Consider the following 26,623-nt stretch of genomic DNA (forward strand, 5'->3'; position numbering starts at 1 on the left):
ATTTGGCTGCATCCCATGGGTCTTAAAATGTCATGTCCTCACTGCCACATATTTATTTATGAGTTTTCCATTTTGACTTTCTTTTTAACCTACATTGCTAAACTATTTAGTTTCCCTTTTATTCTTTATTTCTAATTTATTGTGTTGTGTTCAGAAAAAGCAACTGAATGTTTCTGTGATTTTGAATATTGAGATTTTCTTTGTGGCTAATCTGTGGTCATCTTTTGTTGGTGTTAAATGTGTTCTTGAAAAAAATATTAATATGTGTATTAGATTGAAATGTTAATTCTAATATGCAAGCCCACATATCCCTTACTTATTAGTTGTCTGCTTGCTTTGTTGATGTCTGAGCGATGTATGTCTCCCATTATCATCATGGGTTTGTTAATTTCTCATTTTATTGCTGTTAGCAGTTGTTTCATACATTTCATTGTTTTGTTAATCCTCACTAGAGGATTTTTTCCCCCCCAATTGCTTTTCAGACTGAGTGGAAAAGATGGAGAAGGGAGGGAGGGGGAGAGAGAGACACATTGATTGGTTGCCTCTAGAATGTGCCCTTACCAGGGGCTAGGTAGGGAGTGAACCAGCAACCCAGGTACGTGCCCTTGATTGGGAATTAAACCCGTGACCCTTTGGTTCATTGACCACACTCTAATCACTAAGAAACACCGGCCAGGGCTGTTTCATTCATTTCAAAGCTACATTATTTGGCTCAAAGTAGTTTATGATGATTAAATTTGTTGTTGGATTTTAATGTTGATTTTAATGAGATACAATAATCCATTTGCTTTGCATAGGCTGTCTTCCACCAACATTGCTGTAATACATGATTTTGCAAAAATATTTATTTTTGCTATGTTTGGACTTACTTTTATTTTATGATTTTCACTTAACATTCTTTCCTATTGAGTACCCGCCTCCTTTAGCCTCTTACTTTTACCCCCTTCCCTCTTTTCCTTGCAATTGTTTCTTTTATTCCCTTTCCCCCCAAATTTGTTTGGAATTTGTACATCCTATTTATATTGCTCTAGGGATTAACATTTAAGAGTTTAGAAACATCTAAAACTTAAATAGTGTGTAGTTAATCAGTATCAGCAGTCAATCCACTGAATCTCAACATGCTTTATTTCTCCTATCCTACTGTTTCTTTCCTTCCTGCAATTCCCCCATCACTCCAGCTTCATCTTATATTGAGATAGCATGGAATTTTATATCTAGATTTTTTTATTAAAAACTTTTAATGTTGACGTTATTGCAGTTGTTCCCAGAATAGGTGTCCCCCTGTTCACCCCTTTCTCCCACTTCACCTTTCCTTGGCTTTCACCAAACTATTGTCTATGTCCATGAGGAATGCATATATGTTCCTTAGCTAATCCCTTCACTTTCTTTATTCAGTTACCCCCCTTTCCGCCTCCCCTTGGGCACTGGCCAGTCCATTCCATTTTATCTAGACTTTTTTTGAAGGGGGTGAGATTGCAGCTTTTCCATCCCATTTGAGGAACTATCTTGAGTATAGTGTTCGTGATTCAGAATAATTTCTCTTTTCATTTTGAAAATATTGCTGAATTGTCTTTCTTCAGCCAGTGTTGTCTATAAAAATATTATGCTTGTTGGGTGAATTTTCTGTTTAGATGCAACCTGTCCCCAAAGTTATGTGGGAAAATTTTATTCGAACATTGAACTTAGTATGTTTTCACTTATGTCCATTCTTTTATTTATTGCCTATTAAATGTTTTATTTCATTAATTAAATATTTAATCTCTAATCTCTCTGAAGATGCTGTCATTTTTATTCAAAGTTATTTTTATCTTTGCAATGTCAACTCTTTTTACCAGGGTTTTAGTTGAGCTGCTCATTAAATTTTATGCTTCTCTCATTGATATTCCTGAAATGATTTGTGATCTTTGGCTGTATACTCATTTTTGTGTGTGAGAATTGCTGTCAGCATATTCAGTTTTCTGTAAATTGTCTCTTATAATTGTATGGGAGAGGCAGGCATTACGGCTTGGGGATGTGGGCATGTCGTGCTTTCTCTAAGTATTTATTGGCTACTTCCATCGCTGTTCGGCCCCTCTAGCCTGAGTACCACATTCTCAGCTGTCTCCTCTGTGCACATGTCCCTGCATTTTGCTTGGGAGGACACCTCATGCTCAGCTGTGTTGCTTAGTCTCATATTTACCTAGAGACTCTTGCTTCTTTTATTTGTAATGGTCTTACATGTTGGATCTTTAAGTTTCCACAATATTTTCTCCAAAGTCTTGATCCTGATTACTTCTGTCTTTCAGAATTCCTCAAATTTTCACTTAGATATTGCTCTTCTTTTTTGTTTTATTTCCCATTCCTGTTTCTGGTTTATTATTTTTGAAACATATCTTTTCAGGCACTCATGGCATTTTAGATGGCAAGGAGGTAAGAGGCATGTGCTCAACTTGCCGCAGAACCCTTATAAATGGTAGGAGTCATATTCATTGTCAGGATGCTGTGTTGTTTCATAAGTGTTCCGAGAGCAAGAATAGTGTTTTGTAAACTTTATGCAAGAAGTTATTTCTCTAAGCTTCTTCAGTTGGTTACTTACAAAGTACTACAATCATTAACAACTTTTGACCAATTATATATGTACTTATAGCTATGATCAGATAATCCCTTTAAGATGTTTTTAATTCTCATATAATTATCATGTTCTAATATGTTTTGGTATTACCCTTTTTAATAGTGCCATTAAAATAACAGGTAATTTGCTTCCATGGCGGACAGGGCTCTCTGGTGAGGTCGGGGTAGGAGTTGAGCACAGAAGTGATGAGATCTCTCTCTCAGCACTTCTAAGCTCATGATGGGGTAAACCAGTGGTTGGCAAACTCATTAGTCAACAGAGCCAAATATCACCACTACAACGATTGAAATTTCTTTTGAGAGCCAAATTTTTTAAACTTAAACTATATAGGTAGGTACATTGTTATAAACTTAATTAGGATACTCCTCAGGCTTAGAAAGAGCCACACTCTAGGGGCCAAAGAGCTACATGTGGCTCGCGAGCTGCAGTTTGCCGACCAAGGGGGTAAACCATTTCTTATTGAAGAGCTATTTTGTTACAGCTAAACCTTAAGGATTGGTTTCTGAAGATATAAGAGAGTTCCTTTTGTATTATTAGTGAACCTGAAAGATACATCTGATTATCTGTTTGCATTGTCACTGACAGGTATTGCAGGAATAACTTTATATGCCTGAATTTTGTACAGTCATGATTTACAACAGGGTTCAGGTAGTAACTCTTTCAGCTTTGTTGGCCTTATGATCTTGGTTGTAACTACAACTCTGTTGTAGCTTGAAAGTCATAGCACAATATATAAATGAGTGGATGACTGTGTCCCAATAAACTTTATGGACACTAAATTTGATTTTTAATATTCACATGCTGTAACATTTTATTTTTCTTTTGATCCTCCTCTGTTAAAAAATTTAAAAACCTTTCTAAGCTTATGGGACATATGAAAGCAGGTGGTGGGTGGGATTTGCCACACCTAATTTAGAAGATTATATAATGACATGGAAAATAGTCATAATAATGGAGAAAAGGCAGGTTACAAGATAGTGTAATCCCATTTATGTAAAAAAGCAATATTTGGTATACAGATAGCATTGGAAGAAGAGATATCAAAATTTGCCTTAGCTGGTTTGGCTCAGCAGATATAGCGTCATACTGCATACTGAAGGGTAATGGGTTAGATTCCAGTTAAGGGCAATTTAAAAAAAGAGAAAGAACTCTTAATGGTGATTTTCTCTGGGTGGTTAGATTATGGGTTAATCTAAACTTCTGTACTGTTCATTTGTATATTTGGCGTTTTATACCCTGAATATCTATGTTGTTGTTTTTTTAAATAAGCATTGCTTTTTAAAAATAAGCATCAGAAAAACATTATTTAAAAAGTGACAGAGGATCTGTATATTTTTAGCAGAATTGGGTTATTTATTGTTAATTAGTTTGTTACAATCTGCTTTGTTTACCCTCTGCTCCATTTTCAGCCTACAAGTCCCAAATTTGGAAAAGCTGACTCGTACGAAAAACTGGAAAAACTAGGGGAAGGATCTTATGCTACAGTATACAAAGGGAAAAGCAAGTAAGTGCATTAGTTTCTGAATATTTCACATGTAAAATCTACCTGTTCTCTTAATACTAAGTCACACTATATTTAAATAATTTTCATTTAATAGATAATAAATTCCCCCCTTAGGTTTCTTTTTCTGTTCTTTTAACAAGTGTAAAAGTCAGTAGAATTGTTTTTTCCCTGCTACAGTTTTGCAGACTTGCCCAATTTATCTTTCCTGTCCTCCCCCACCCCCATCTTTGTTTTCTTTTTCCCTCATTGGAGTTGGAACCCTTGGATGAGAATTCATTTCCAGGTGAATCATACAATTAATTTCTCATGGAGGTTTAGTATTTGCTTAAGAGTAAGAGTACTGGTTTGACAAAGCCAAATGCATTGGCCATTCCTGACATCTTTTAAAAGGAGCTTTTACCCCATCTTTCAGAAATTACTTAAAAATACTGCACACTCTTTCTCCCCTGACTCCTACCTGTCTGCTTTGACATTAAGCCACATATATTTTCACAAAGAGAAACCACTCTTCCACCATTTGTCCTCTCCCTCCATACTATGCTGGGTTTAGGGCACAGATTTGGATCCTCAGTAAGGTCACCCCTACATGTTTCTGATGTGGTTAGGAGCACAGAGATACTGTATTTGGAGGCCTGTGGCTCGTAGAAAACGACACTATTTTTGAAATAACTGTAGGAGACACAAGCTTTGTTTTATCTTAATCACATTACTAAGTGATGTTGAAAAATAATTTTCTAAATTATTCCCACTTTTGTCTCCTTTTAAGTCATTATAAAAATTAGGAAATTTTAAGCTAAGTAATTAAAAAGATATAAAAGAAAATTATCTGAAGTATCATTTTAAACATGTAATTGGAAATTATGCTGATTTGGGTGGTTTCTGGCATTTATGGAATGTGTTCTTATTCCTTTGTTCATTATTTTTTGAGTTAAGAAGGTGATGGGATATTCCTGATAAAGAAAGATACATGTGAGAAAGGAAGTGCAGAAGTGCTGAAAGTCAAAAATACTAGTATAAATTTTGAGATCTTAGATATTTGAAAAAACAAAGGTTGTTTTTTTATGTTAAGGAAAAATAAACATGGGGAATGCAAAAGAAAACAACATAGATGGCTGTTAATGGCTTAACTGTGTTGCTTCAGCATTACAGAATGTTAGGTAATGGTCTAAATCAGGGTTGGGGAACCTTCTTTCTGCCAAGAGCCAATTGGATATTTATACATCATTTGCAGTCCATACAAAATTATCAACTTAAAAAGTAGCCTGCTATATTTGGTCAAACATTTAATTAACTCACCCCTAATGCCTTGGCAACAGGCCAAATGACTTCACAGGCCTTATACAGCTCGAGGGCCAGACGTTCCTCACTCCTGGTCTAAATGGTTGAGCTAATTTCAGTAGGGTTTGTGTCCCAAATTTTAAATATTTTCCTAAAGAAAAATAGTTAGTACCCTACTGTATAAAAAAGTACTTGTACATTTAATGTTAATAGCATGAAGATAACTACATTGGGTTAAGCAATTATGTTCCAATATAATCTGGTATGTGCATTGTCTTGTTTACTCCTCACAATTCCTTATATGATTAGGTCATATTGCTATCATCTCCATTTGTCCCGGAAACTGTGCTTAGAGAGTTTCAGCCACTTGTCCCAAGTCCATACAGGTGGTTAGTGGCAATACTTGTTTTGGCTCGTATCTATTGGGTTTGAAGCCATTATTTTCCTAACCATTACACTGTACCGCTTCCACAGTGTAAGGCCTTCCTTGGAAAGAGTTGATCCTTGTTGAATATTCCAGATGGTTCTCACATATGCTCTGACTTGGTTTAATCAGAATCAAACAGAAGCAAACATGCAATTTCATTATAAGGAAACAAACCAATCATTTTGAAGTGCCCTCCCACAAAAGATGTGCTCGGCTGATTTCCAAATTTAAGCCAGTAACTCTATTAAATGTTTAACTTTAAGATTGATGTCACAGTCTTGGGGATGGGTGAGAAATCCTCCATTTATTATGCCTGAATAAAAGGAAGACTGCCTTTTAAGTACCTGCAGTCTTTGAGAAGGATGGCTCTGGACAGTTAATACTTCTCACTCCAGCAGGTCTAAATGTATCTTGTCAGCATTTCTCAAGCTGTTTCAAGCCTGTTGGTCACATGTGGCATTTAATTTCCTCTAACTGGAGATCAAAGCCATTGACCACAGGCCTCCTTTAAGACATGACAGGCTGCCTGTGTTTGCTTTAAGGTGGCAAGGTCAGGCCAATGGACCCGTTATATGTGCCATCTAGCAAGACGTGAGAGCTGCCTTTGGTTGGTGTATCCCCTGAATTGCTACGCAGTTTAAAGAGCCGGCTGCATGTTGGAATTCCTGTTGCAGCATTCCTGACCACCCTCACATAAATGTCTGCAGCCCTGCCTCCGTCTTTAAACATTGTCCTTAGCATCTTCTCTAAGAGCAGCTGTTAGTATCTTGCACTAAAGCTGCCTGGCATTTGTAGAGATCTCACTGATTGTTGGTTTGAGAACATGTTACATATGTTAATTTACACGTGTCACGTTTGGATCTACCTTGAACCGCATGACATTAGTCTGCTAGGGCTGCAGAAACAAAGCACCACAAATTGGATGGCTTAAACAAGATCTTTATTCTGTTACAGTTCTGGGGGCCAGGGTCTAAGAACAAGGCGTTGGCCGAGTGCCCCTTTCTGAGGGTTGGTTCTGTAAGGGAGACTGTTCCCTGCCTCTCTCCTAGCCTCTGTGGTGTGCTGGCAATTGCATTGCTGGCTTGTAGGTGCATCACCCTGATCTCTGCCTTCATGTTCACATGGTGTGCTCCCTGTGTGCCTCTGTCTCTGCATCCAAATTTCCCCTTTTTCTGAGGACTCGAATCACATTGCATGACCTCATTTTAACTTGATTACCTCTGTAAAGACCCTGTTTCCGCATCAGGTCACATTGTGAGGCATGAGGGGCTAGAACATCAACACATCTCTTTTGAAGGACACACTTCCATTCATAACACTTATGAATTTCAGACCTCAGTAATTTGGCATTGTGTTTATGACATGGTTTTCTTGTCCTACTTATAGTATGTATTAGCTGTCTTTTATTTCATGTTTCTTCTTTAAACAATATAAGCGAAGGATATACCCTCCAACAAGAGGTTTGTGTAATTGTTGATTTTGGTGTAGTAGTTGCTGTTAGCCATAATTTAGACACTTGAGAAGGAATAGGAAGGCTTTTTATTATTCTTAAATTAGGGTCACATAGGTTGGGGAGTTGATCGAGATTCCTATACTGTGCAAAACCCCTTGGTAATGAGTTTGGTTCTAAAGATTATGGTGGATTAACTGCAACCATATCAATATACAACACTCAAAAATAAGTTTTTTTAGAAAAAGCTTTAAACTTTTCATATTTTCATATCTGAGTAGAGTTTTTTTTCTAAACATTTTCTCCAGCTTCATAATTATTTTTTTGTGCGTGTTTGTGTTTGGGACAAGGAAGCAATTTATTATCACTGACTGCTAATCTCTATCCTGGTTTAGTTTCCTTATTATGTTCTCTCTTCTAAATCCCTTTCACATTTAATGTAGGATTTAAAAAGATCATGCATTGCATACTTCACATTTTAAAACATGTGGCATTTTAAAATGTCTTTAATTCAGCCTGTTGAAGTCATATTTTTACCTCTCAGTTTCCCAGGGACGTTTGACTATCAAAGCACGTGTGAACATTTTCTGAGCTTATTCAACTGATGATGAGTGTTTATTATGTTACTTTTATGCCTTTTCTATGCCGTGGGTGAAAAATAGGTATCCTAGATGTGGATTCTGCTGTCAGGAACTTAACAGTCATGAAGGGAGGTGGTCCACATACATAAATAAGTCTATAAAGTTGGAATGAGATATATTCTGTAGAAGCTAGAATGCAGTAAGAAAGGCCAGGTAAAATGGTGTGGGGTTTCAAAAGCAAGGAAGAGAGGATGGTGTCGATTAAAGTGTTTTAACTATGTTCTCTCCAGTGGTATTTGACTTCACAGAGTCATTTGCTTTTTTAAAAGTTTTATTTTTAAACTATAGTTTGCATTCAAGATTATTTTGTATTAGTTTCAGATGTACAGCATGGCAGACAATCATATACTCGACAGCGTTCCCAGTATTTCAAGTGCCCACCTGGCACCATGCATAGTTATTACAATATTGTTGACTATATTCCCTATGCTTTATTTGACATCCCCATAACTACCAATTAGTACATCTAATTCCCTCACCTTTTTCACCCAGCCCCCCAAGCCTTTTCCCCTCTGGCATCCATCAGTCTTTTCTCTGTATGCATAAGTCTTTTTATTTTGTTTGTTTATTTTGTTCTATAGATTCCACATATAAGTGAAATTGCATGGTACTTGTCTTATTTCACTTAACATAATGCCCAGTTAATCACTCCCTACCCACCCACAACCCCCAGCTTTCCTCTGAAATTTGTCAGTCTGTTCCATGCTTCTGTGTCTCTGGATCTAGCAAACTGGTACCTTTTGTTTGTTGTGTGAATTTCGATTAAGCAAAGGTGTTGTGTTTAAATGTTAAAGTGGAATTGGCTTTAAGCCTTGCAATTGGGAAGGGTTAGTGGGTTGTTAACATGTGAGCACCTATGAATGTATGAGCATGATAGATAAAAACTACAATCACCAGCCACCTCAATTCCCAAACTGGAGATGCAATGGGACCCATCTGCTCCAGTGCCCTGGGATCTGTTGGTGGAACACACCCACGTCCCTCTGTGCCTAAGACCCCCAGGTTTCTGCATCCCATGGTGAGACACCACGGACCTTTACTCTTGCCTGGGACAGGGTCCTCTCTTCTTCTTCCTACTTTATCTAGGGGAGTGTGAGGCTGAAGCTGCTTGCTTTTCATTTTCTCATACTTCTAGTGTCATTTAGATAAAGAGAAACCTTGCTTTTTTGTTCCATCTCTGTAATTAAAGTATTGGACTTACTCTGACAAAGCCATTCAACTGATACTGGTGATACTGGTTTCTGGTCATTTTTTTTCTTCTTATCTTCAGTTTCTGTTGAGGTGAAGACGCAAAACTTTACTCCTGCAGGAGCCTGCTAAATGCAGAAGTCTGCCCACACTGCCTTGTGCCAACCCTAAGTTGTTACCTCAAAGGTGAATAAGAACAGAGGAGGAATTTCCTCACTTTATGTAACACAAGACTTATGTGATTGAAAGTGCCAATCTTCTTTTAGCATTTCATTCTGCCAGTCTGTGCTGAATTATTGAACTTGAATGAAATGACCTCATAAATGGAGAGACTAAACCCAAGCCAAGGCTGAAATATACTAAATACATTTCAAAGAGCTCTTCAAAGCCCCTGGAGAAATAGCGGGAAGAAATGCTGTTAATTAAAACAAGCAGCAGTCAAGAGGAAGAGAGTGGCAGTTAACCGCTTTTTCAGAATATGTGGGATTAGAGAGGTGGCTTTTACTGCTCGCCCTGAAGGTCAACTCCATTGCAACACTATCAGGAGTTGGAAGAATTCTAAAAGTCATAAATGCCCAGATGGAAAACACTGGACTCCTACTTCACTGAAGTTTCAGTCTTAAGTGCTGACACTTATATATTCTGTAAAAGCTAGAGTACAGCATAAGGGGACTGTTATGCTGACTTCCAGTGTCCTGAGAGGTTACTGTCCGCAAATGGGAACTCTGTACAAAGGAGAGGCAGATCTGATTGCTTTGTATGAGCTGCTGCAGGATGCTCCCGGGGCCCGCTCTCTGTTTCTCTTTAGGCTGCGTTGATTTCTTTTAGACTTTGGGCCCATGGGCCAAAACTTGTTATCACAGCTCACTTCTAAGATCAAGCCTGTATCCGCATTATTAGTCACAGGGTACGAAAATGGCAGCATAGTATGACAATAAAATCAGCAGTAAGTGGTGCAATTTAATGCACAAAATACATGACAACATAGAAAAGAAATTGGATAAAGAAGCTAATGGAGTAAATGGATTTTGCTCCAGGTGATTTTCAGATCTGGTGCTCCTTGTGTATAGGTAAAGTTGAAAAAATAGAGTTCCAGTTCTTACTAGGCCAAGGAGGATAGTAGCTCACCCACCAACATTTGCTAATTTTATTTTTAAAAACCAGAAAGTCTATTGAAATAGCCAACCCTGACTTCCTTTAGACTTTAGTGAAGGAATGCAAGGCATGAGGGTCTGGTTCATCAGTACAGCTGGTCTCACTTAGTTTGCAGCGGATAAACAAACAATGCCTAATCTTTCTGACAAAAGTGACAATGAGGATATTGTTTAGGGAAGAGGCATGATTTCAATTATTAGACAAAACTGTACAGGGATAGCTTTCCTGTTAGACAATGTTTAAATGTATCGGCCTCTGTTAGTTATTTTTGTTATTAGGGTTCTTTGAACATTTGATTAGGAGCCACTCAAAAATAATCAGTGGTATTTACTGTCTTCAAAATTGAGGTCATATATCAGCTATGCCCAACTGGTGAAAATGGGGGCATTCTTTGCCTAGTGGAATAAATATTTGAAAGATGTAGTGTGGAAATTTCCAATTATCATAATGTCAGGGTTCCTAGAATCTCTCTCCCATAGTTCAGGTTGAATAGTTTTTGAGGAGGACTAGAGGAAGGATATGATGATAAAATTAGTTTCACCTTAAAGCATACCCACATTCCTGAGTTGTTTTATTATTATCATCATCCTTTTAGTTTAAACCAGGATGCTAGGGAATTAGCATCTTTTTAGTCTAAACCAGTGGTTCTCAACTGATTCTCGGTCTTTCTCCCCAGGTTACATTTGATGTTATCTGGAAACACGTTTGGTTTTCACAGCGTAGGGAGAGGTGGTTTTGTTACTGGCATCTAGAGAGGCCGAGGATGCTGTTGAACCACCCCACAAATGAACAGGACAACCTTCTGCAACAGAGAATTATTTATCCCCAAGTGTCATAGTACCAAGGTTGAGAAACCCTTGTCTAGACAAGGGCTGCCTGCAGGCAGTGTTTATTTAAAAGAGCTCTTTTCTTTAGCGGTATTTACTAAGCCCCTATGGTACTCTGCGTGCGAGGCCAGCCAGTGGACATGTAGTGCGGAACAAAATTGAGTTCCTCTTCTCATGAAGCCATCACGTTGTTGGAGAGGCAAAAATTAATCAAGATGGTATACATCTTTGTAATTTTAAATTGCATAAAAGAAAAAAGATACATGAGAAAGAATTAAGACAGAGAATGGTGGATTACATCTATTTGCAGGAGAGTTGGTTGGACAATAGATATACTTGTGATGGATGGAAAATAGAAGCCTTGCTTCAAAGGCGATAATTATGCTTTGATCTGAAGGAGGAGACGTGACCAACCAGGTTCAGAATAGGGACAAAAGTGTTTCAGGCCGGTCCCTGAGAAGAGCTTGGTAGGTTCTGCAGACTCGGAGATCCCCAGTGGGGTTAGGGATGTGTTCAGGGAGATTTGTATGAATTGCATTTTGAGAACTTGGCAAGGCCTTGGGGATCATCCTAGGAATGCTCTGCTTATACATTACTGCAAAATGAACCACCCCAAAACTTAGAGACTTAAAACAACACAGTCATTCAATTTGCTGCAGTTGGGGAAGGTCTGGGCAGGAGGGGTTTGGTTCTGTCCCACGTATCATTTCGTGCATCTTGTCTGGGATAGGAAGGATCCATTGCCAATATGGTTCACACACATGGCTGGAAAGCCGGAGCTGGCTTTTCCCATGGTTTGGACTTCCTAATAGCCTTTTGTCTCAAAATGAACATCCCCTGACACAGGAAGTAAGATGTCTGCCTTCAGCTCCAATATGTAAAGAGCTTGGGAGTTGTTGCTTTTATCCTTACAAAGAAAAACAGCTGGGCAACCTGAAAAATCAACAGATTTTCTTCAATTCATCAAAGAACAGAGGTCATAAGGAAAACACTTATGCTAGACTCTGAAGAGACAGACACGTTGAGGTAGACATAGCCATCATTTCCTTACCTGGACCGCAAGCTGCTGGAGCCGTAACTGGTAGGAATGCTGAAATAGCCACTTTGATCAACTGCTGGAGACTGAGTGGGGACTAATGTGAGAGTGAAAGCTCCGCGGCTGCAGCTGTAGCCCAAGCCCCCACATTTTTGCAGACTTTGCCTCCAGGAACCCCACAAGGTTCTCACAGAGAAGATCATGAAAAGAAGATCTGTTTGTGGCTCTGGCAGTGGGAGAGGGAGAGTAATTTTTTTCCTAAGAAGATATAACAGTTCTTCATGTGTATGCACCTAACAATAGAATGTTAAACTATGGAAGGCGAAAACTGATAAGAACAGGAATGAGAAATGGGCAAATCAAATATTGTCATTGGAGACGTCAGTACCCCTTTGTCAGCAATAGATAGATCCCTCAAGCAGAAAGATCACTAAGGAATAGATGACCAGGGAAGCTGTCGATCGATATTTTAAGGCCTGTGCCCAGAACTGGAAGTGTCACGTTCACCTACTTTATGGATCAGGTATTTGAAGAGACCAGATTCCGGGGTAGGGGACATACGATGCACCCGGAGTGTCAAAGAATTTTGGGCCTCTGTTAATTATTATTATGAAACCCTAACCGGGGATGTTTTGGAACATGGATGACGCTCAACCAACTGAGCCACTCCGGCCGGTGGGGAGCATGTTTAAAATCTCACAATAGAGATTGAATTTCATTCTAGTCTGGAATTAAATCTTCGTTGTCAGTTGTGCACAGAATGCTTCAGTTATCTTTTGTGACCACTTACTCTTGACCCCTTTTTGAGTTAACCTCACTAGGTTTTAGATGACATTCTTGAGAAGGGCCAAGACTGGGTTTGGAGTAAGGCGCTTTGTGCTTTGTGTCCTGGTTTGCCTGCGACAGTCCTGGTTTATGCTTTGGTCTTTGTGTAATTATGAGTAATTCTTCTTTTTACTAATTCAGTGTCCCCATTTAGATGATAAATTATATGCTCACCTTACTTATATAATGCTTTATTCTTTTAGAAACTTGAAAAAAACATTTTGCAAAAACACAAAATTTGATTAAAATATTTTATTCTGGGATTCATAAGAAGCAAGCATTAATTAGAATGAATCTTTGGGGAGCTTTTTGAACTGTTTGTAATTACCATTGAACCTCTCTTGCAGATTTGTCCATTTAAAATGTTTTGTGGCTGGTTCATGAGCTTTAAGTACAGTACATGCTCTTGGGCAGCAAGCAAAGTATGGAGACTAGACTTCATGCATTTTTGTGCAAAAGCAACCGATCAGTCTGAAATTCAAATAACCAACCTAGATCCCTTACCACTCATAACATAAATGACAGGCTCAGAATCATTTAAGGTAGTTGAAATACTGGAAATTTGAAGCCAGAATGAATGAGTAAACTGGGTTTTGGGTGAAATCAGGTGCTGTTAGAATTCCAAGCTAATAGGTTGTAGCATCAATGAGTATTAGTCACATGTGTACAGTCTGTTTAGCACTGATGTATACAAAAGAAGTATACTATACTAGTAGGAATAATTATAATAACGGAGAGATGGCATGTTGCTGAAAATCTAGGACTACAAATTGCATAGTATAATCAAGTACAAGATTGGATTGTGGACACTGTTGACTGGAGACAGTTTTGAGGAATACGAGACCAGGACCAGACCAGGACCAGAAAAGAAACAGAGTGGGTTTTGATCTGATTCTTTCCCTAAGGATGCGTGGGTTGCCCAGGGAATTCAGCATGTTAGTTGTCTCATAGTTGGGCTCAAGTGACACCTGCTTGTGTCACTAAAATCTGAAAATGGAAGAGAAAACACAAGCTCAGTGGCTTCTATCCAGAAAAATATCTGAGCTTAAAAAAAAAACAATCTCAGACAGAAAGGAAATTATTTTAAAGATTTCAGGCATGAGGCATTTTTCATGCTTAATGGTTGATTCAAGAAAACAGACATCTCTTTCCCTGTATAAACAAATTCTTTGAAAAATTAAAAGATAATTCAGTTTGTAGTTCAAAATGGTCCTTTTGGGATTGCTGTGTTTTTAACGGTCTCTGTTTTCAGGGATTTAGACCAGTGGTCCCACAGATCCACCAGCATTGTCTGAGCCGAGGGAAAATTGTAAACATTAGATACTTTGGTTAATAGTTGAAAGCCCTGTTGTAACTCATCAGAGAATAAGGTAGAAGGCATTCCTAATTGGCCTGATGGGTGACACAAGAGTGAATTCGGAAGCAGCCTAGCAGCCACCACAGGTTACCTACCAACTAAAAAGCCCCTGAGGAAGCTGAAAGGGCACCGAAGGCTTTTATTGTGCCTCTGATCAAACCTCCTAGGAGAACGAAGAGAGAAATGGAGATACTGAGAAACCAAATCTATGTTACAGAGGAGCCCTATTGGGGATCCCAGAGGAAGCTGAATTCTTAATGAGAAGGCAATGGACTAGGTAAAACAGAGTCACACTGTTCTCTTTCTTTCTTTTTTTTTTTTGCTTCATGTTCCTGGGAAAGTTTCAATGTTAAGCTCTGGAGAGTTGTGGGCACCTATGACTATGCCCAAAGTAAAGCATAGAGGATTATTAAATTAAAATTAAATATATCTGATCTCTGGGTGAAGTAGATGAAATACCAGAATGCAAGTATTTAGAGTTGGACAAAGCCTCGAGGAACCAAGGAAGATCAGAGGGACTGCCAGAGAGGTAACAAGGAAACCAGGCAAATGCCAAGGAAGGGAGAGTTGCGGAAGGGTGTGCATGAGGTCAAGTATTCAGCAAGGTCAAATTAGATGAGTCTCGAGAGAATCCATTCCAATTAGGAAGGTTTTTCTTAAATATGTGTAGGGGATCGGTGGGGAAAGAGACCTACTTGCTTTAGATCGAAGAGAGAGAGAGAAAGGGAGGTGAAAAAATGGAGGCTGAAATGCAAGGTATTAGTTTGAGGAATGAGGCAGGGAAGGAAAGAACAAGAAGAAAGACAAGCATTTGTTGTTTTGGTTTTAAACTAAATAGGAAGGAATTGAGTATGGCATGGATTATAACAAAGGAGCCAGTAAATAGGGAGAGAGGAAATGGTTAAGAAAACACTTGAAGTACACAGTCTTGATGACGAAGCCTGAGGGGCTGTTTCTTCTGTCACTTGAACTTTGTTCTGTATGTTGCACATATTTGGTCTCCCCGTTTCTTGTGCTGATTATACCAGCTTCATCTCATTTAGGACTTAGACGTATAAGAATAGTATCCTTTGTAATTCTTCCTTCTCTTTTTATTTGTGTTCTTTAAAAATTCAGATACTTCATTGAACTCTGTGTAGAGCATTGGTTTCTTTTCTTGGACCTTTTGACTCCATTGATACTAGTTGTGATTTTTAACAACAATATCGATTTTTGTAAATCTTTTCTTTCTCCTGGTGCTACCTTTCTCTTTACAATTTAAGGTTATGAAATAAAGTTGATATTTAGAGAGCACTGGGTTAAGCTTCATTTTTTCACCTATAAGAATAGGGCTCATAATAAGAATTGATTTCATATAGCTGTGAGGAGTATATATAACTGAATATATGAGAGTTTAGAACATCATCTTACATATAGTACATGGCAAGTGAATTTCAGGTACTACTTTTTTATTTGTTTCTAATAACAATCCTGGAAAAGCTTTGAAATAAGACTGTTTCTCCCACTTTACAGATTTAGAAACTGAGGCCCATAATGTAGTTTGCCCATGATCACATAGCTAAGAGGCAGAGTTCCAAGATTCAGGCCCTGTCATGTCCAACTACAGAGCTGAGTTCCAATTTTTATCTCCTTTTATGTTTTTGGGAAAAATTTTGAAATCTGCTTTCTTAAATTCTATTCTTACTCGACCTTTGTTAGTGATTGACCCTGGGGGTACATACTAGTTTCTCCCATGATTCTCATATCTTCCTTTGTGCCAGTGTGTAATTTCCTTTAGTTATTTATCATTCGTATACTCTGCTGTTCTAGGCAACCGCACGGTGACATCATCATAGTAATTTCCCCCTTATTTTACCCAAGTGGTTTGTGGCTTTCCCTATAGTAGGTGCCTGCTTGAAATAGAACACTCACTGTTCCTCTTTCCCCTCTGTCAGATACATTTATTTTGGATAAGGTTTTCCATTCCATTGCTGCCTTCTCATTGTGCACCTCAGCCCAAGATTTGATGGCACTCATTTCTCTTACTATCTTTTTATTCTACTCATATGGCAAACATAACTCCTGATCTGCCAGCACCTTTACAACCCTTTTATCTGTCTCATAAATAGTGGAGAAACTAATACCTAACATTATAGCAAGAATAGTACCTTAAAAAAGTAAATTTTTTTCAAAGAATTTTTCAGTTTTTTTTTTTCAGTGAATCAGAAACTCATCACCTTTGAGCCCCCACCCAAAGTATATTCCCACCCCTAACTGTGCATGTAGTTAAGCATTCAGAATTTAATTAAGAGGAAAAAATGATTGTCTCTACTTGTTATGCCATTTGGAAGTCTTGCCAAAATTTCATAGTCTTTGTTTTTATTTTAAGCAACTTCCTTATGTATTTTGTGTCAAAGCACATACATTTATATTGATTGTATATATTTATTCACACAGACTTTTATTTTTATTTTTTTGTTGGAGTATATTGGATTTAAAAAAATTTTTTTTATTAAGTTATTACATATGTGTCCTTATCCCCACATTCCCCCATCCCCCCCCCCCCCCGCCGTTGTCTGTGTCCATTGGTTAGGCCTATATGCTTGCATATAAGCCCTTTGGTTGATCTCTTCTCCTTACCCCCACCCTCCCCTACCTTCCCTCTGAGGTTTGACAGTCTGATCAATGCTTATCTGTCTCTGGATCTGTTTTTGTTCATCAGTTTATGTTGCTCATTATATTCCACAAATGAGTGAGATCATGTGATATTTATCTTTCTCTGACTGGCTTATTTCACTTGGCATAATGCTCTCCAGTTCCATCCATGCTGCTGCAAATGGTAAGAATTATTTCTTTTTTATAGCAGCATAGTATTCCATTGTGTAGATGTACCACTGTTTTGTTTTTTAAAATCTTTATTGTTCAGATTATTACAGCTGTTCCTCTTTTTCCCCCCCATAGCTCCCCTCCACCAGGTTCCCACCCCACCCTCTGCCCTTACCCCGTCCCCCCACTGCCCTCATCCATAGGTGTATGATTTTTGTCCAGTCTCTTCCTGCACCCCACACCCCTTTCCCCCCGAGAATTGTCAGTCCACTTCCTTTCTATGCCCCTGATTCTATTATATTCACCAGTTTATTCTTTTCATCAGATTTTTTATTCATTTGATTTTTAGATTCACTTGTTGATAGATATGTATTTGTTGTTCATAATTTTTATCTTTGCCTTTTTCTTCTTTTTCCTCTTCTTAAAGGATACCTTTCAGCATTTCATATAATACTGGTTTGGTGGTGATGAACTCCTTTAGCTTTTCCTTATCTGTGAAGCTCTTTATCTGACCTTCAATTCTGAATGATAGCTTTGCTAGGTAAAGTAATCTTGGTTGTAGGTTCTTGCTATTCATCACTTTGTATATTTCTTGCCACTCCCTTCTGGCCTGCATAGTTTCTGTTGAGAAATCAGCTGACAGTTGTATGGGTACTCCCTTGTAGGTAACTAGCTGTTTTTCTCTTGCTACTTTTAAGATTCTCTCTTTGCCTTTTGTTCTTGGCATTTTAATTATGATGTGTCTTGGTGTGGTCCTCTTTGGATTCCTTTTGTTTGGGGTTCTCTGCGCTTCCTGGACTTGTAAGTCTATTTCTTTCACCCGGTAGGGAAAGTTTTCTGTCATTATTTCTTCAAATAGGTTTTCAATATCTTGCTGTCCCTCTTCTTCTGGCACCCCTATAATTCGGATGTTGGTACTGTTGAAGTTGTCCCAAAGGCTCCTTACACTATCTTGATATTTTTGGATTCTTTTTTCTTTTCTGGTTAGGTGTTTTTTACTTCTTCATACTTCAAATCTTTGACTTGTTTCTTGTGATCCTCTAGTCTGCTGTTGGATCTCTGTATAATATTCTTTATTTCAGTCTGTGTATGTTTAATTTCTAGTTGTTCCTTTTTCATATCCTCGAGGGTCTCACTAGACTTCTTGAGGGTCTTACTAAATTTATCGGCGGTTTCTAGAAAATTCTTGAAAAACCTTAAAACCGTAGTTTTGAACTCTATATCCAGTAGTTTGCTTTCTTCCATTTCTGTCATTTGTGACCTGTTTCTTTGTCTCCGCATTTTGGCTACTTTCCTGTGTTGATAGATTGGTTTTCTGTGTTAGGTGTCTTATAGGGCCTGGTGGCTCAGCCTCCCCAATTACCTGAGGTGAACACTCTTGGTGCACCCCTTTGTGGGCTGGGTGCACAGTCTTGTTGTAGTTAAGCCTTGATTGTAGTTGGTATCACTGGGAGGAATTGACCTCCAGGCCAATTGGCTGTGAGATTCAGCTGTGTCTATGGTGAGAGAACTTCTGTGCTGGAGACACCCTTATGGGGCAAGACTTATTTCAGTGGGGCTTTGGTGCTCCTTGAGTCTGCCCCCTGAGTGTGTCCCTTATGGATCTGAGGAGTTGTAATCTGGATGGTCCCACTCTGACCACTGGGTACACTGGCACTTAGATCTCTAAGGAGGTGCTAATTTAGCCTCTGCCTGAGGCTACCTAGCAGGAGGTATGGAGAGATCTGCAGATTCCTCTTTTTTGTTTTGGATTTGGAAGTGCCCAGATAAGGCCCAGCTGTGAAGCAATGCAGTCTGCTGTGGGGCCTTGGGCCTTTTTTTGGATGATCTGGGTCTCTCTGACCCAGCTGCAGTTTGTTAGGTAATTTTGGATTGCAAGGGGCCAGGTTATTTATATGCAAAAGCCTCTGCGCACAGCTTGGGTGGGGCGGGGTCTCAGGGAATCAACAGGGCGGAGCAAATAGCTATGGCTGATCCTCAGCCCTGCCCTAAGTGGTCCTGGTAATCCCTGCAAGCCGCCCTCGAATTCTGCCCGCTCCAGACAGTCCAGTTTCTCACGGTATGAGCCTGGGTCCTCAGAGACTCGGCCGGAACTGGAGTTCAGAGCAGTCGGGAGCTTGTGTCTCCCTCACAATTGAAAAAGACATCCGTGTCCTCAGTTGACAGGCCTTTCCTAGCGAGCCTCTGTACCTCTGCACTTTACTTCTGCACCTCCTCTGAGTCTCAGTGTGCTTTTCTCTTTACTTCTAGTTGTGGAATTTCCACTCAGCCAGCCTTCCGGTGGTTCTGGATGATGTCTGTTTCATCTTTTAGTTGTATTTTTGAAGTGGTTGTGCGAGGATGCAATTTCAGGTGTTTACTTATGCCGCCATCTTGGTTTCTCCCACACAAACTTTTAGATGACTTAATTAACTTATAAATATTTTTCTTTTTGATGGTTGATGTGACCTGAGCTAATTTGCCATTGACCTACCTGTTAAAAAAAGGAATTGTTTAATTAATAAGACCTGAAGAGAACAAATATATTTAAGCTTGTTTTGTCTAATAGAAAATGGTTATGTGGGAGATGTTTCATCAAAAATTCAATTGTTGAAGCTAATGTGGCCAGATCTCTATATATGGACAATGTTAGGTGGCACTTAGTAGTCAGCCTGTACTGTTTTATTTCCCTTTCTACTTTTCAAAAATGTTCTCTTGTGTTATATATATTTATATAATGCATGAACACACACACACACACACACACACATTTGCATATATGAAAAAGAAAATGCAGAGTTAACAGGTTGAAGGATGGGTCCAAGTTTATACACCTGAGTAGTAACAGAGCAGCCCTGGAAACTTGGGTGTCTGCACCTCCCATCTGTCATTTCCTTACTTTCCTTCAGAACTGGAGCCATTCCATCTATCTGAGATAAGTAAATCTCCCCGTTTTTAAAAATATCCTATATAATTCAGCCATGCTTACTCCTTAGTAACTCAAGTAAATGTTTTATAGCATAATGCTTGTCTGACACAAGATTAATCATGATTTCTTAGTTTCTGAAATTCACAATCAAAATTTCTCTTGACAAATTAGTGGTTCGGATTTTTAAGATGCTGAAAATGAGAAAATAAGGAATGTATTTTTCTTTAAAATTTTGTGTATATTAAAATAAAAGAAAAAAGGAAGAGTGATCCTATGTGTTATAATCAGATAAAGTTGTTTATTTTACCATGGACATAGGATATTAGTTTTATAGTATTTTTTAAGTATTTGCATTCAGTTTTTAATAAGAAAAGAGTATAAATCTAAAAAAGAAAAATAGTAAACAATTACTAAGTGACTAAATATCTTATCTACAGATACTTGACATAGAAAAACTTAGATATTTGTCTTCAGTTTACCCAATTTAACAAATATACCATTCATTTTTAAAACTCATTATAAGGTAACGTATTGCAGCAGCTAAACTCTCATTTATTTTCTGGACTGGGATTTGTATGCATGGTGCTATTATGGAAGAATGCCTCAATTGGATGACTACTGATGATTTCCCATCTGCTTCAGTTGGAGAAGAATGATGGCAGTTGTATGCATTCTAAATTTTAGGTGAAAACTGAGAAAATAATCTAATTGCTTTTGAGCAAATGTTGCCTGAAGTCAGGGACTTTACTCCTCTAACACTCACTTTGCACTGAAATGAAAGTCAGATCACAAAGTTTTTAATAATGAGTGAGAAGATTGACACACACAAAGGAGAGACATTAGGAAAGCTGGCTCTTGTGCTTTCTTAGTTATAGAAACTGTTCTAACAGGGAAAGGTGATAGAATCTGCACTGTCCGTAGCCAGTCAGTACAAGCAAAAGCCATTCAACATGGTCCCTCCTCAAAGTGACTACTTTGTCTTTTCACTGAATGGAAACTAAATTTCTTACTCAAAGCAAGATTTTTAATAGTTTTTTGTTAATACTTTGTCAATTTTCCTGACTTTATAGTACTAAACCTAGCAGAACAGATAGCTCTACAGAAAAGGGATGTCAATGTCCTGTTTGATGATGACAAACATACACATTATGGCTTGGAATGCCCTGGAGGTAGCATAGGTGGATTTAACAAATTGAGTATCTGTTTTTTTATAGTATGTGTACTGTATTTTATAGTATGCAAATATTATACAAATATACAAATATTTTATAGTATGTATACATAATTATAGTATTTAAATCCTGGAAATTTATTTATTTTTAGTGTGTTTTAACTTACGTTCACACATATATTAATTTTATAGTCTATTTTCATCTATATTTATATCATGAGATATATTTAGTAGGCTTATGAGCTTAGTTAATGTAACTTTATTGGTTAGGCATAAAAATGTATATTTAACTTCCTCAGATGAACATTGTTAACACATTAACTTTTATTTCAATTAAAGCTCCCCCCCTAAAAAAATGTGGAGTGTAATACATGTATTGATGCCTACAAGATCGAATATTTAATTACCCTACTTGATCAATATTGTGAGGACTTGGCATCCAAATCTCCCCTGAATCTGCTTTTCTTTTCTTATATCCTATTGCTTCCTAGTTTCTGCTCTCTGTATGTTAAATGTGCTTTCCCCCTCGTCTGAACCTTTGCTTTACTTAGAAAAAAAAATGTTTTTATTGATTTCAGAGAGAGGAAGGGAGAGGGAGAGCAAGATAGAAACATCAGTGATGAGAGAGAATCATTGATTGGCTGCCTCCTGCACGCCCCTACTGGGGATGGAGGCCACAACATGGGCATGTGCCCTGACCAGGAATTGAACAGTGACCTCCTGGTTCATGGGGTCGACACTCAACCACTGAGCCACATTGGCCGTGCCTGAATCTTTGTTTTTGATAGATCCCTCTGTATAAGTGACTGACCTCTCCTTGTCACATGTCCATGTTCTGTTCCATCTCTAACTCAAGTCTCACTCATGCTATGAGACTTTACTGGTTACTGACAAGATTCTCTGACTAAACTTTAGTTATGCTCCTCTAAGCCCTCCTCTTGACTAGGCCTTAACTTTGCCAACTACTCTCCTCCCCAATCTTACCCCCCTGCTCCTTACCAGGCCTGGGTAGCTCCTTTTCAGTAAGAACACAGCTAAGTCAATTTAGAGAAAATCCCCCACCCTCTGATCGCTCTGGCCTGCCCTCAGCAAGAATCCTGTTATATCAGTTTAGCAAACATTGCCCCTACTTTTGATGTCTCCTCTTACTAATTTTCCATCCACAGTGACCCACAAACCTGATCCTTCACTATAAATCCCTACTTTTTGTTGTATTTAGAGTTGAACCTTACTTTTCTCTCACCCATTGCAATAGTCTTGAATAAATCCTTACTGTTTTAACAAATTCAGAATAAATTTTTCTTATTTTTCATGATTCACTTACTGATTAGCTTGGTATCCCTATATGTATGTAACTTGTTTTCATATTTATGTACAGATATATATATATATATATATATATATATATATATATATATATATATATATATATATTTTACTCTTATATGTACAGTTGACCCTGGAACAGTGCAGAGGTTACGGGTGGCTACTTCCCCTGCAGTAAAAAGATCCACTTACAACTGCAGTCAGTTCCCTGCATACTCCGATTATCAGCCATGAAGCTGACCCTTGGACAGTGAGTGTTTGAACTGTGCAGGTCATTTGACTGAGCTCAATTGAAAAAAAGAAATCTGCATATAAGGGGACCTGTGCAGTACAAACCAGTGTTGTAAAGGGTCAACTTTATATATCTTGTTCTTCAGTACCTGTCACAGTGCTATTAGTAGAGGCTTAACTGATAAGGGCTAATTATCTAATGAGGGGAGAAATGGTTAGGATTTCTCTGATTAGGCTCTTTAAGTGTGATGAGAAGAGGCTTTGACAGATAGTCCTTAGGAGTAGAGATTTGTAGTCGGGATGAAGGAATTTCTTCAACTGACATTTGATTACTGTGAGTTTCCGATCTTGAAGTCTAAAATATGTATTTGGTTTGTAGCATCTCTGTCCTGGAGATGCTTTGATTGGTTGTTGTCCATCACTGGGTACGGAGCACACCCATTAGACTGAATTCTACCCAGGTCCACTCGGAGGAATTGCCCCATAGATCCTGCCCCCAGGTGGTTGTCAGGTCCATACAGGCTTTTATTATTTGTCTAACAGGGTTGCTTTCACCAATAAATCAAAATGCAGGAATCATGAAATTTTAAGAAGGGAAGCACTTGGGCCATTTTCCGTAAAAAGCAAGTGTGAGCTTGTTTGAACTTGATGCTCCCTGGGTTCTTATTTCAGCCCATCCAGTAAAAGGATATATTGTTAAAACCAAACAAAAAAGTAAATGACCAAATATAAGAGTAGGATGCCATTAAGAAACACCTACACATAGAAAAAAACTCTAGAAGATATATACATGTTGAAGAATTTACCTCTGAACAGTGGGATTATTATTGATATGAAATATTTCTGTATTTCCAGCTATTCTTCCATAAATACATATTACTTTTATAATCAGGATAATACTTATTTAATCCACTCTAAAATATGTTAACTTATTTTGAAATTTGTAAAATATTATTTGAAAACAATTACATTGCTTTGGGAGTAAATACTTTGAATAGGACATGTACTGGTGTAAGCAGAGTGCCTCCATTGAAGGAAAGACCAGTATGAGTGTGTGGACCACACGCCTTTCTTCTGTGGTTGACACTTTAATTATTGCTACCACACAGAGATCTTATGAATATGGGCTTTGAAGTTGGACCCCCTAGATCAGTGATGGCAAACCTTTTGAGCTCTGCGTGTCAGCATTTTGAAAAACCCTAACTTAACTCTGGTGCTGTGTCACATATAGAAATTTTTTGATATTTGCAACCATAGTAAAACAAAGACTTATATTTTTGATATTTATTTTATATATTTAAATGCGATTTAACAAAGAAAAATCAACCAAAAAAATGAGTTCGCGTGTCACCTCTGACACGCGTGTCATAGGTTTGCCATCACTGCCCTAGATCCAGATTGTGGATTTGTCACTTCTAGTTGTTAGATCTTTGCCTCAGTTTCTTAATAAAGTGGAGTTCATAATCTGTCTATCACATAGAGGTTTTACAGGTATTAAATGAGACAGTGTAAATAAAATCCTTGGCCCAGGGCCTGCCACACTGTACTACTAGGTGCTTTAGGGGTATTTAACAGGAGTGTTATTTTTCAGTTAAAGACAACTATCTTGATTTTAAAATTATTGGCTGTGTATAAAACCATTTCATTTGGCTAACTAATTTGTACTCTGGCTCTGTTGTTAGGGTTGGGAAGTAGTAATTCTAGAGTAGATCTTATACCAATTATATATAATTTTTTATGAAGGTCTTTCATGATATTTTATATTAATTTTTATATTACAAAAGAGATGATTAATATAAAACCTGATCTTCAACATGTGTAGGTAGATTGTTTTCAACTTTATACTTAATTGAATCATTTTTACTTTGCCACTCTGCTTGCCTATAAAGCAGTCTATTCTAGAATTACTTTTATTTTTAGAACAATCTCTTAGATTTAGGTAATTCATGATGCCATGGCATTGTTCTCCAATCCTTTTTGTCATAAAAGACAAATCAAACTAGGTAAATTCAGCCTTGCTTTATATTATTTTTATTTTCATTTTAAAGACATTTAACAGTGACATATTTTATAATTATGAAAGTATACATTTTAATTGGAGAAAATAGAAATTACTCAGTACTTTTAAAAAATATATTTTATTGATTTTTACAGAGAGGAAGGGAGGGAAATAGAGAGTTAGAAACATCAATGAGAGAGAAACATCAATCAGCTTCCTCCTGCACACTCCCCACTGGGTATGTGCCGCAACCAAGATACGTGCCCTAGACCGGAATTGAACCTTGGACCCTTGAGTCCGCAGATCAACGCTCTATCCACTGAGCCAAACTACTCATAATACTTTTGACTTGATATGTCTCCTAGTCCTTAAACCAAGTTACTGTGTATTTATAATAGTTTTATTTGTTGGTTCTCCATGGGCCTTTGTAGCCAAACCCCAAAAAGAAAATACTAGCTTTCTATTCTGATTATAATACAAACTTGACATGTGCGTGTGTGTGCATGCATGCGTATCTTTATTGGAATTGGGTTGAGGATAATCTGAACTCTGAATACCCCTGACTTAATGGCTCTCCAGGGCGGCGTTAATTGTTTTGTCCTGCTGTTCCAAACTTCATTTAACTTTGTATGACTATGTTTGCATGGAAAAATGCAAGGTCTCTGTGATTCCGAGTACTTGGCAATGAGTATTTGGGGACTGCTCAGAGCCTCATGGTGCATCAGGGATGTGCTTCCCGGTGCATCTCACTTAACTTCTTGGAGATACTTTTTCCTGAAAGTAGACACTTAACTTCTCTCTTATGATGCTGAACATGTTTGCCTGTACTAGCGAAGAGGGAACATTCATGAACCTGTTAGAGAAATGGGAACTGGGAAGCTTGAAATGTTATGGTTGACCATCAGACTTGATTGCCTTTTCTTTAATCCCAGCTCATGTGTTGACCCACTCTGATTGTGATGCTGTAATTAGGCTTTTTAGAAAGAATATTATGAACAAGTGGATTTGATTTTTGTGTTTAGATACAGTATGAGGTATAGTATGTAAAAATTTGGCAGAAAATATAGATGCATCTCAATTTATGATGGGATTACATCCCAGTAAATTCGTCATAAGTATAAAATATTTTAGGTTGAAAATACATTTAATACATATAATCTATGAAACATCATAGCTTAGCTAGCCTACTTTAAAGTGATCACAACACTTACATTAGCCTATAGTTGGCAAAATCATCCCACTACCACAGCATCACTAAAGAGTATTGTAGTACATATTGCTAGCCTGGGAAAAGATCAAAATTCAGAATTTGAAGTATGATTTCTACTGAATGCATATCACTTTTGCACTATCATAAAATCGAAAATTGTTAAGTCACACCATTATAAGCTGGGGCCCATCTGGTATAAGTAATCTAAGAGAGGGGGAAAGTAATAGTATCATTCAGAAGTACACCCATTCCTTTTCTGCTTTTGTGGAGACTTTTCTATGGGAAAAAGCTACTGGAGATCAAAATCTACCTGAAGTGGCAACTTGACCTCAGAAGGAGAAAATTTGATTTCTCTAGAAATGTAGAAGGCAGCCGTTTCAATGAACTCAGTAATATGTTTCTCCCGACAAGTGTGCTTGAATGGGGGATTAGAGAAAAACAAAACCAAAAATAACCCCAACTTCTTTTTTGTTATTCTCACCTGAGGATATCTTTTTATTGATTTATTTTATTTGTTGAGAGAGAGAGAGAGAGAGAGAGAGAAACATCATGTGAGAGAGAAATACCAGTTGCCCCCTGTATGTGCCCCACCAGGATCAAACCTGCAACCTAGGGATGTGCCCTGATTGGGAATCAAACCTGCAACCGTTTCGTGTATGGGATGATGCTCCAAA

General features: G+C 38.0%; 1 protein-coding gene across 2 annotated transcripts in view; it reads left to right on the top strand.

The window, feature by feature from the left end:
- Positions 1-26,623, top strand: part of CDK14 (cyclin dependent kinase 14) — a 532,130-nt gene that overhangs the window by 138,799 nt on the left and 366,708 nt on the right. For both annotated transcript variants that reach the window (XM_059712254.1, XM_059712255.1), the window contains one exon: positions 4,021-4,115. In XM_059712254.1, the coding sequence (XP_059568237.1) occupies positions 4,021-4,115 (95 nt within the window). The remainder of the gene's footprint in view (positions 1-4,020; positions 4,116-26,623) is intronic.

This window comes from Myotis daubentonii, chromosome 10 (genome assembly GCF_963259705.1).
Source record: "Myotis daubentonii chromosome 10, mMyoDau2.1, whole genome shotgun sequence".
Taxonomy (NCBI): domain Eukaryota; kingdom Metazoa; phylum Chordata; class Mammalia; order Chiroptera; family Vespertilionidae; genus Myotis; species Myotis daubentonii.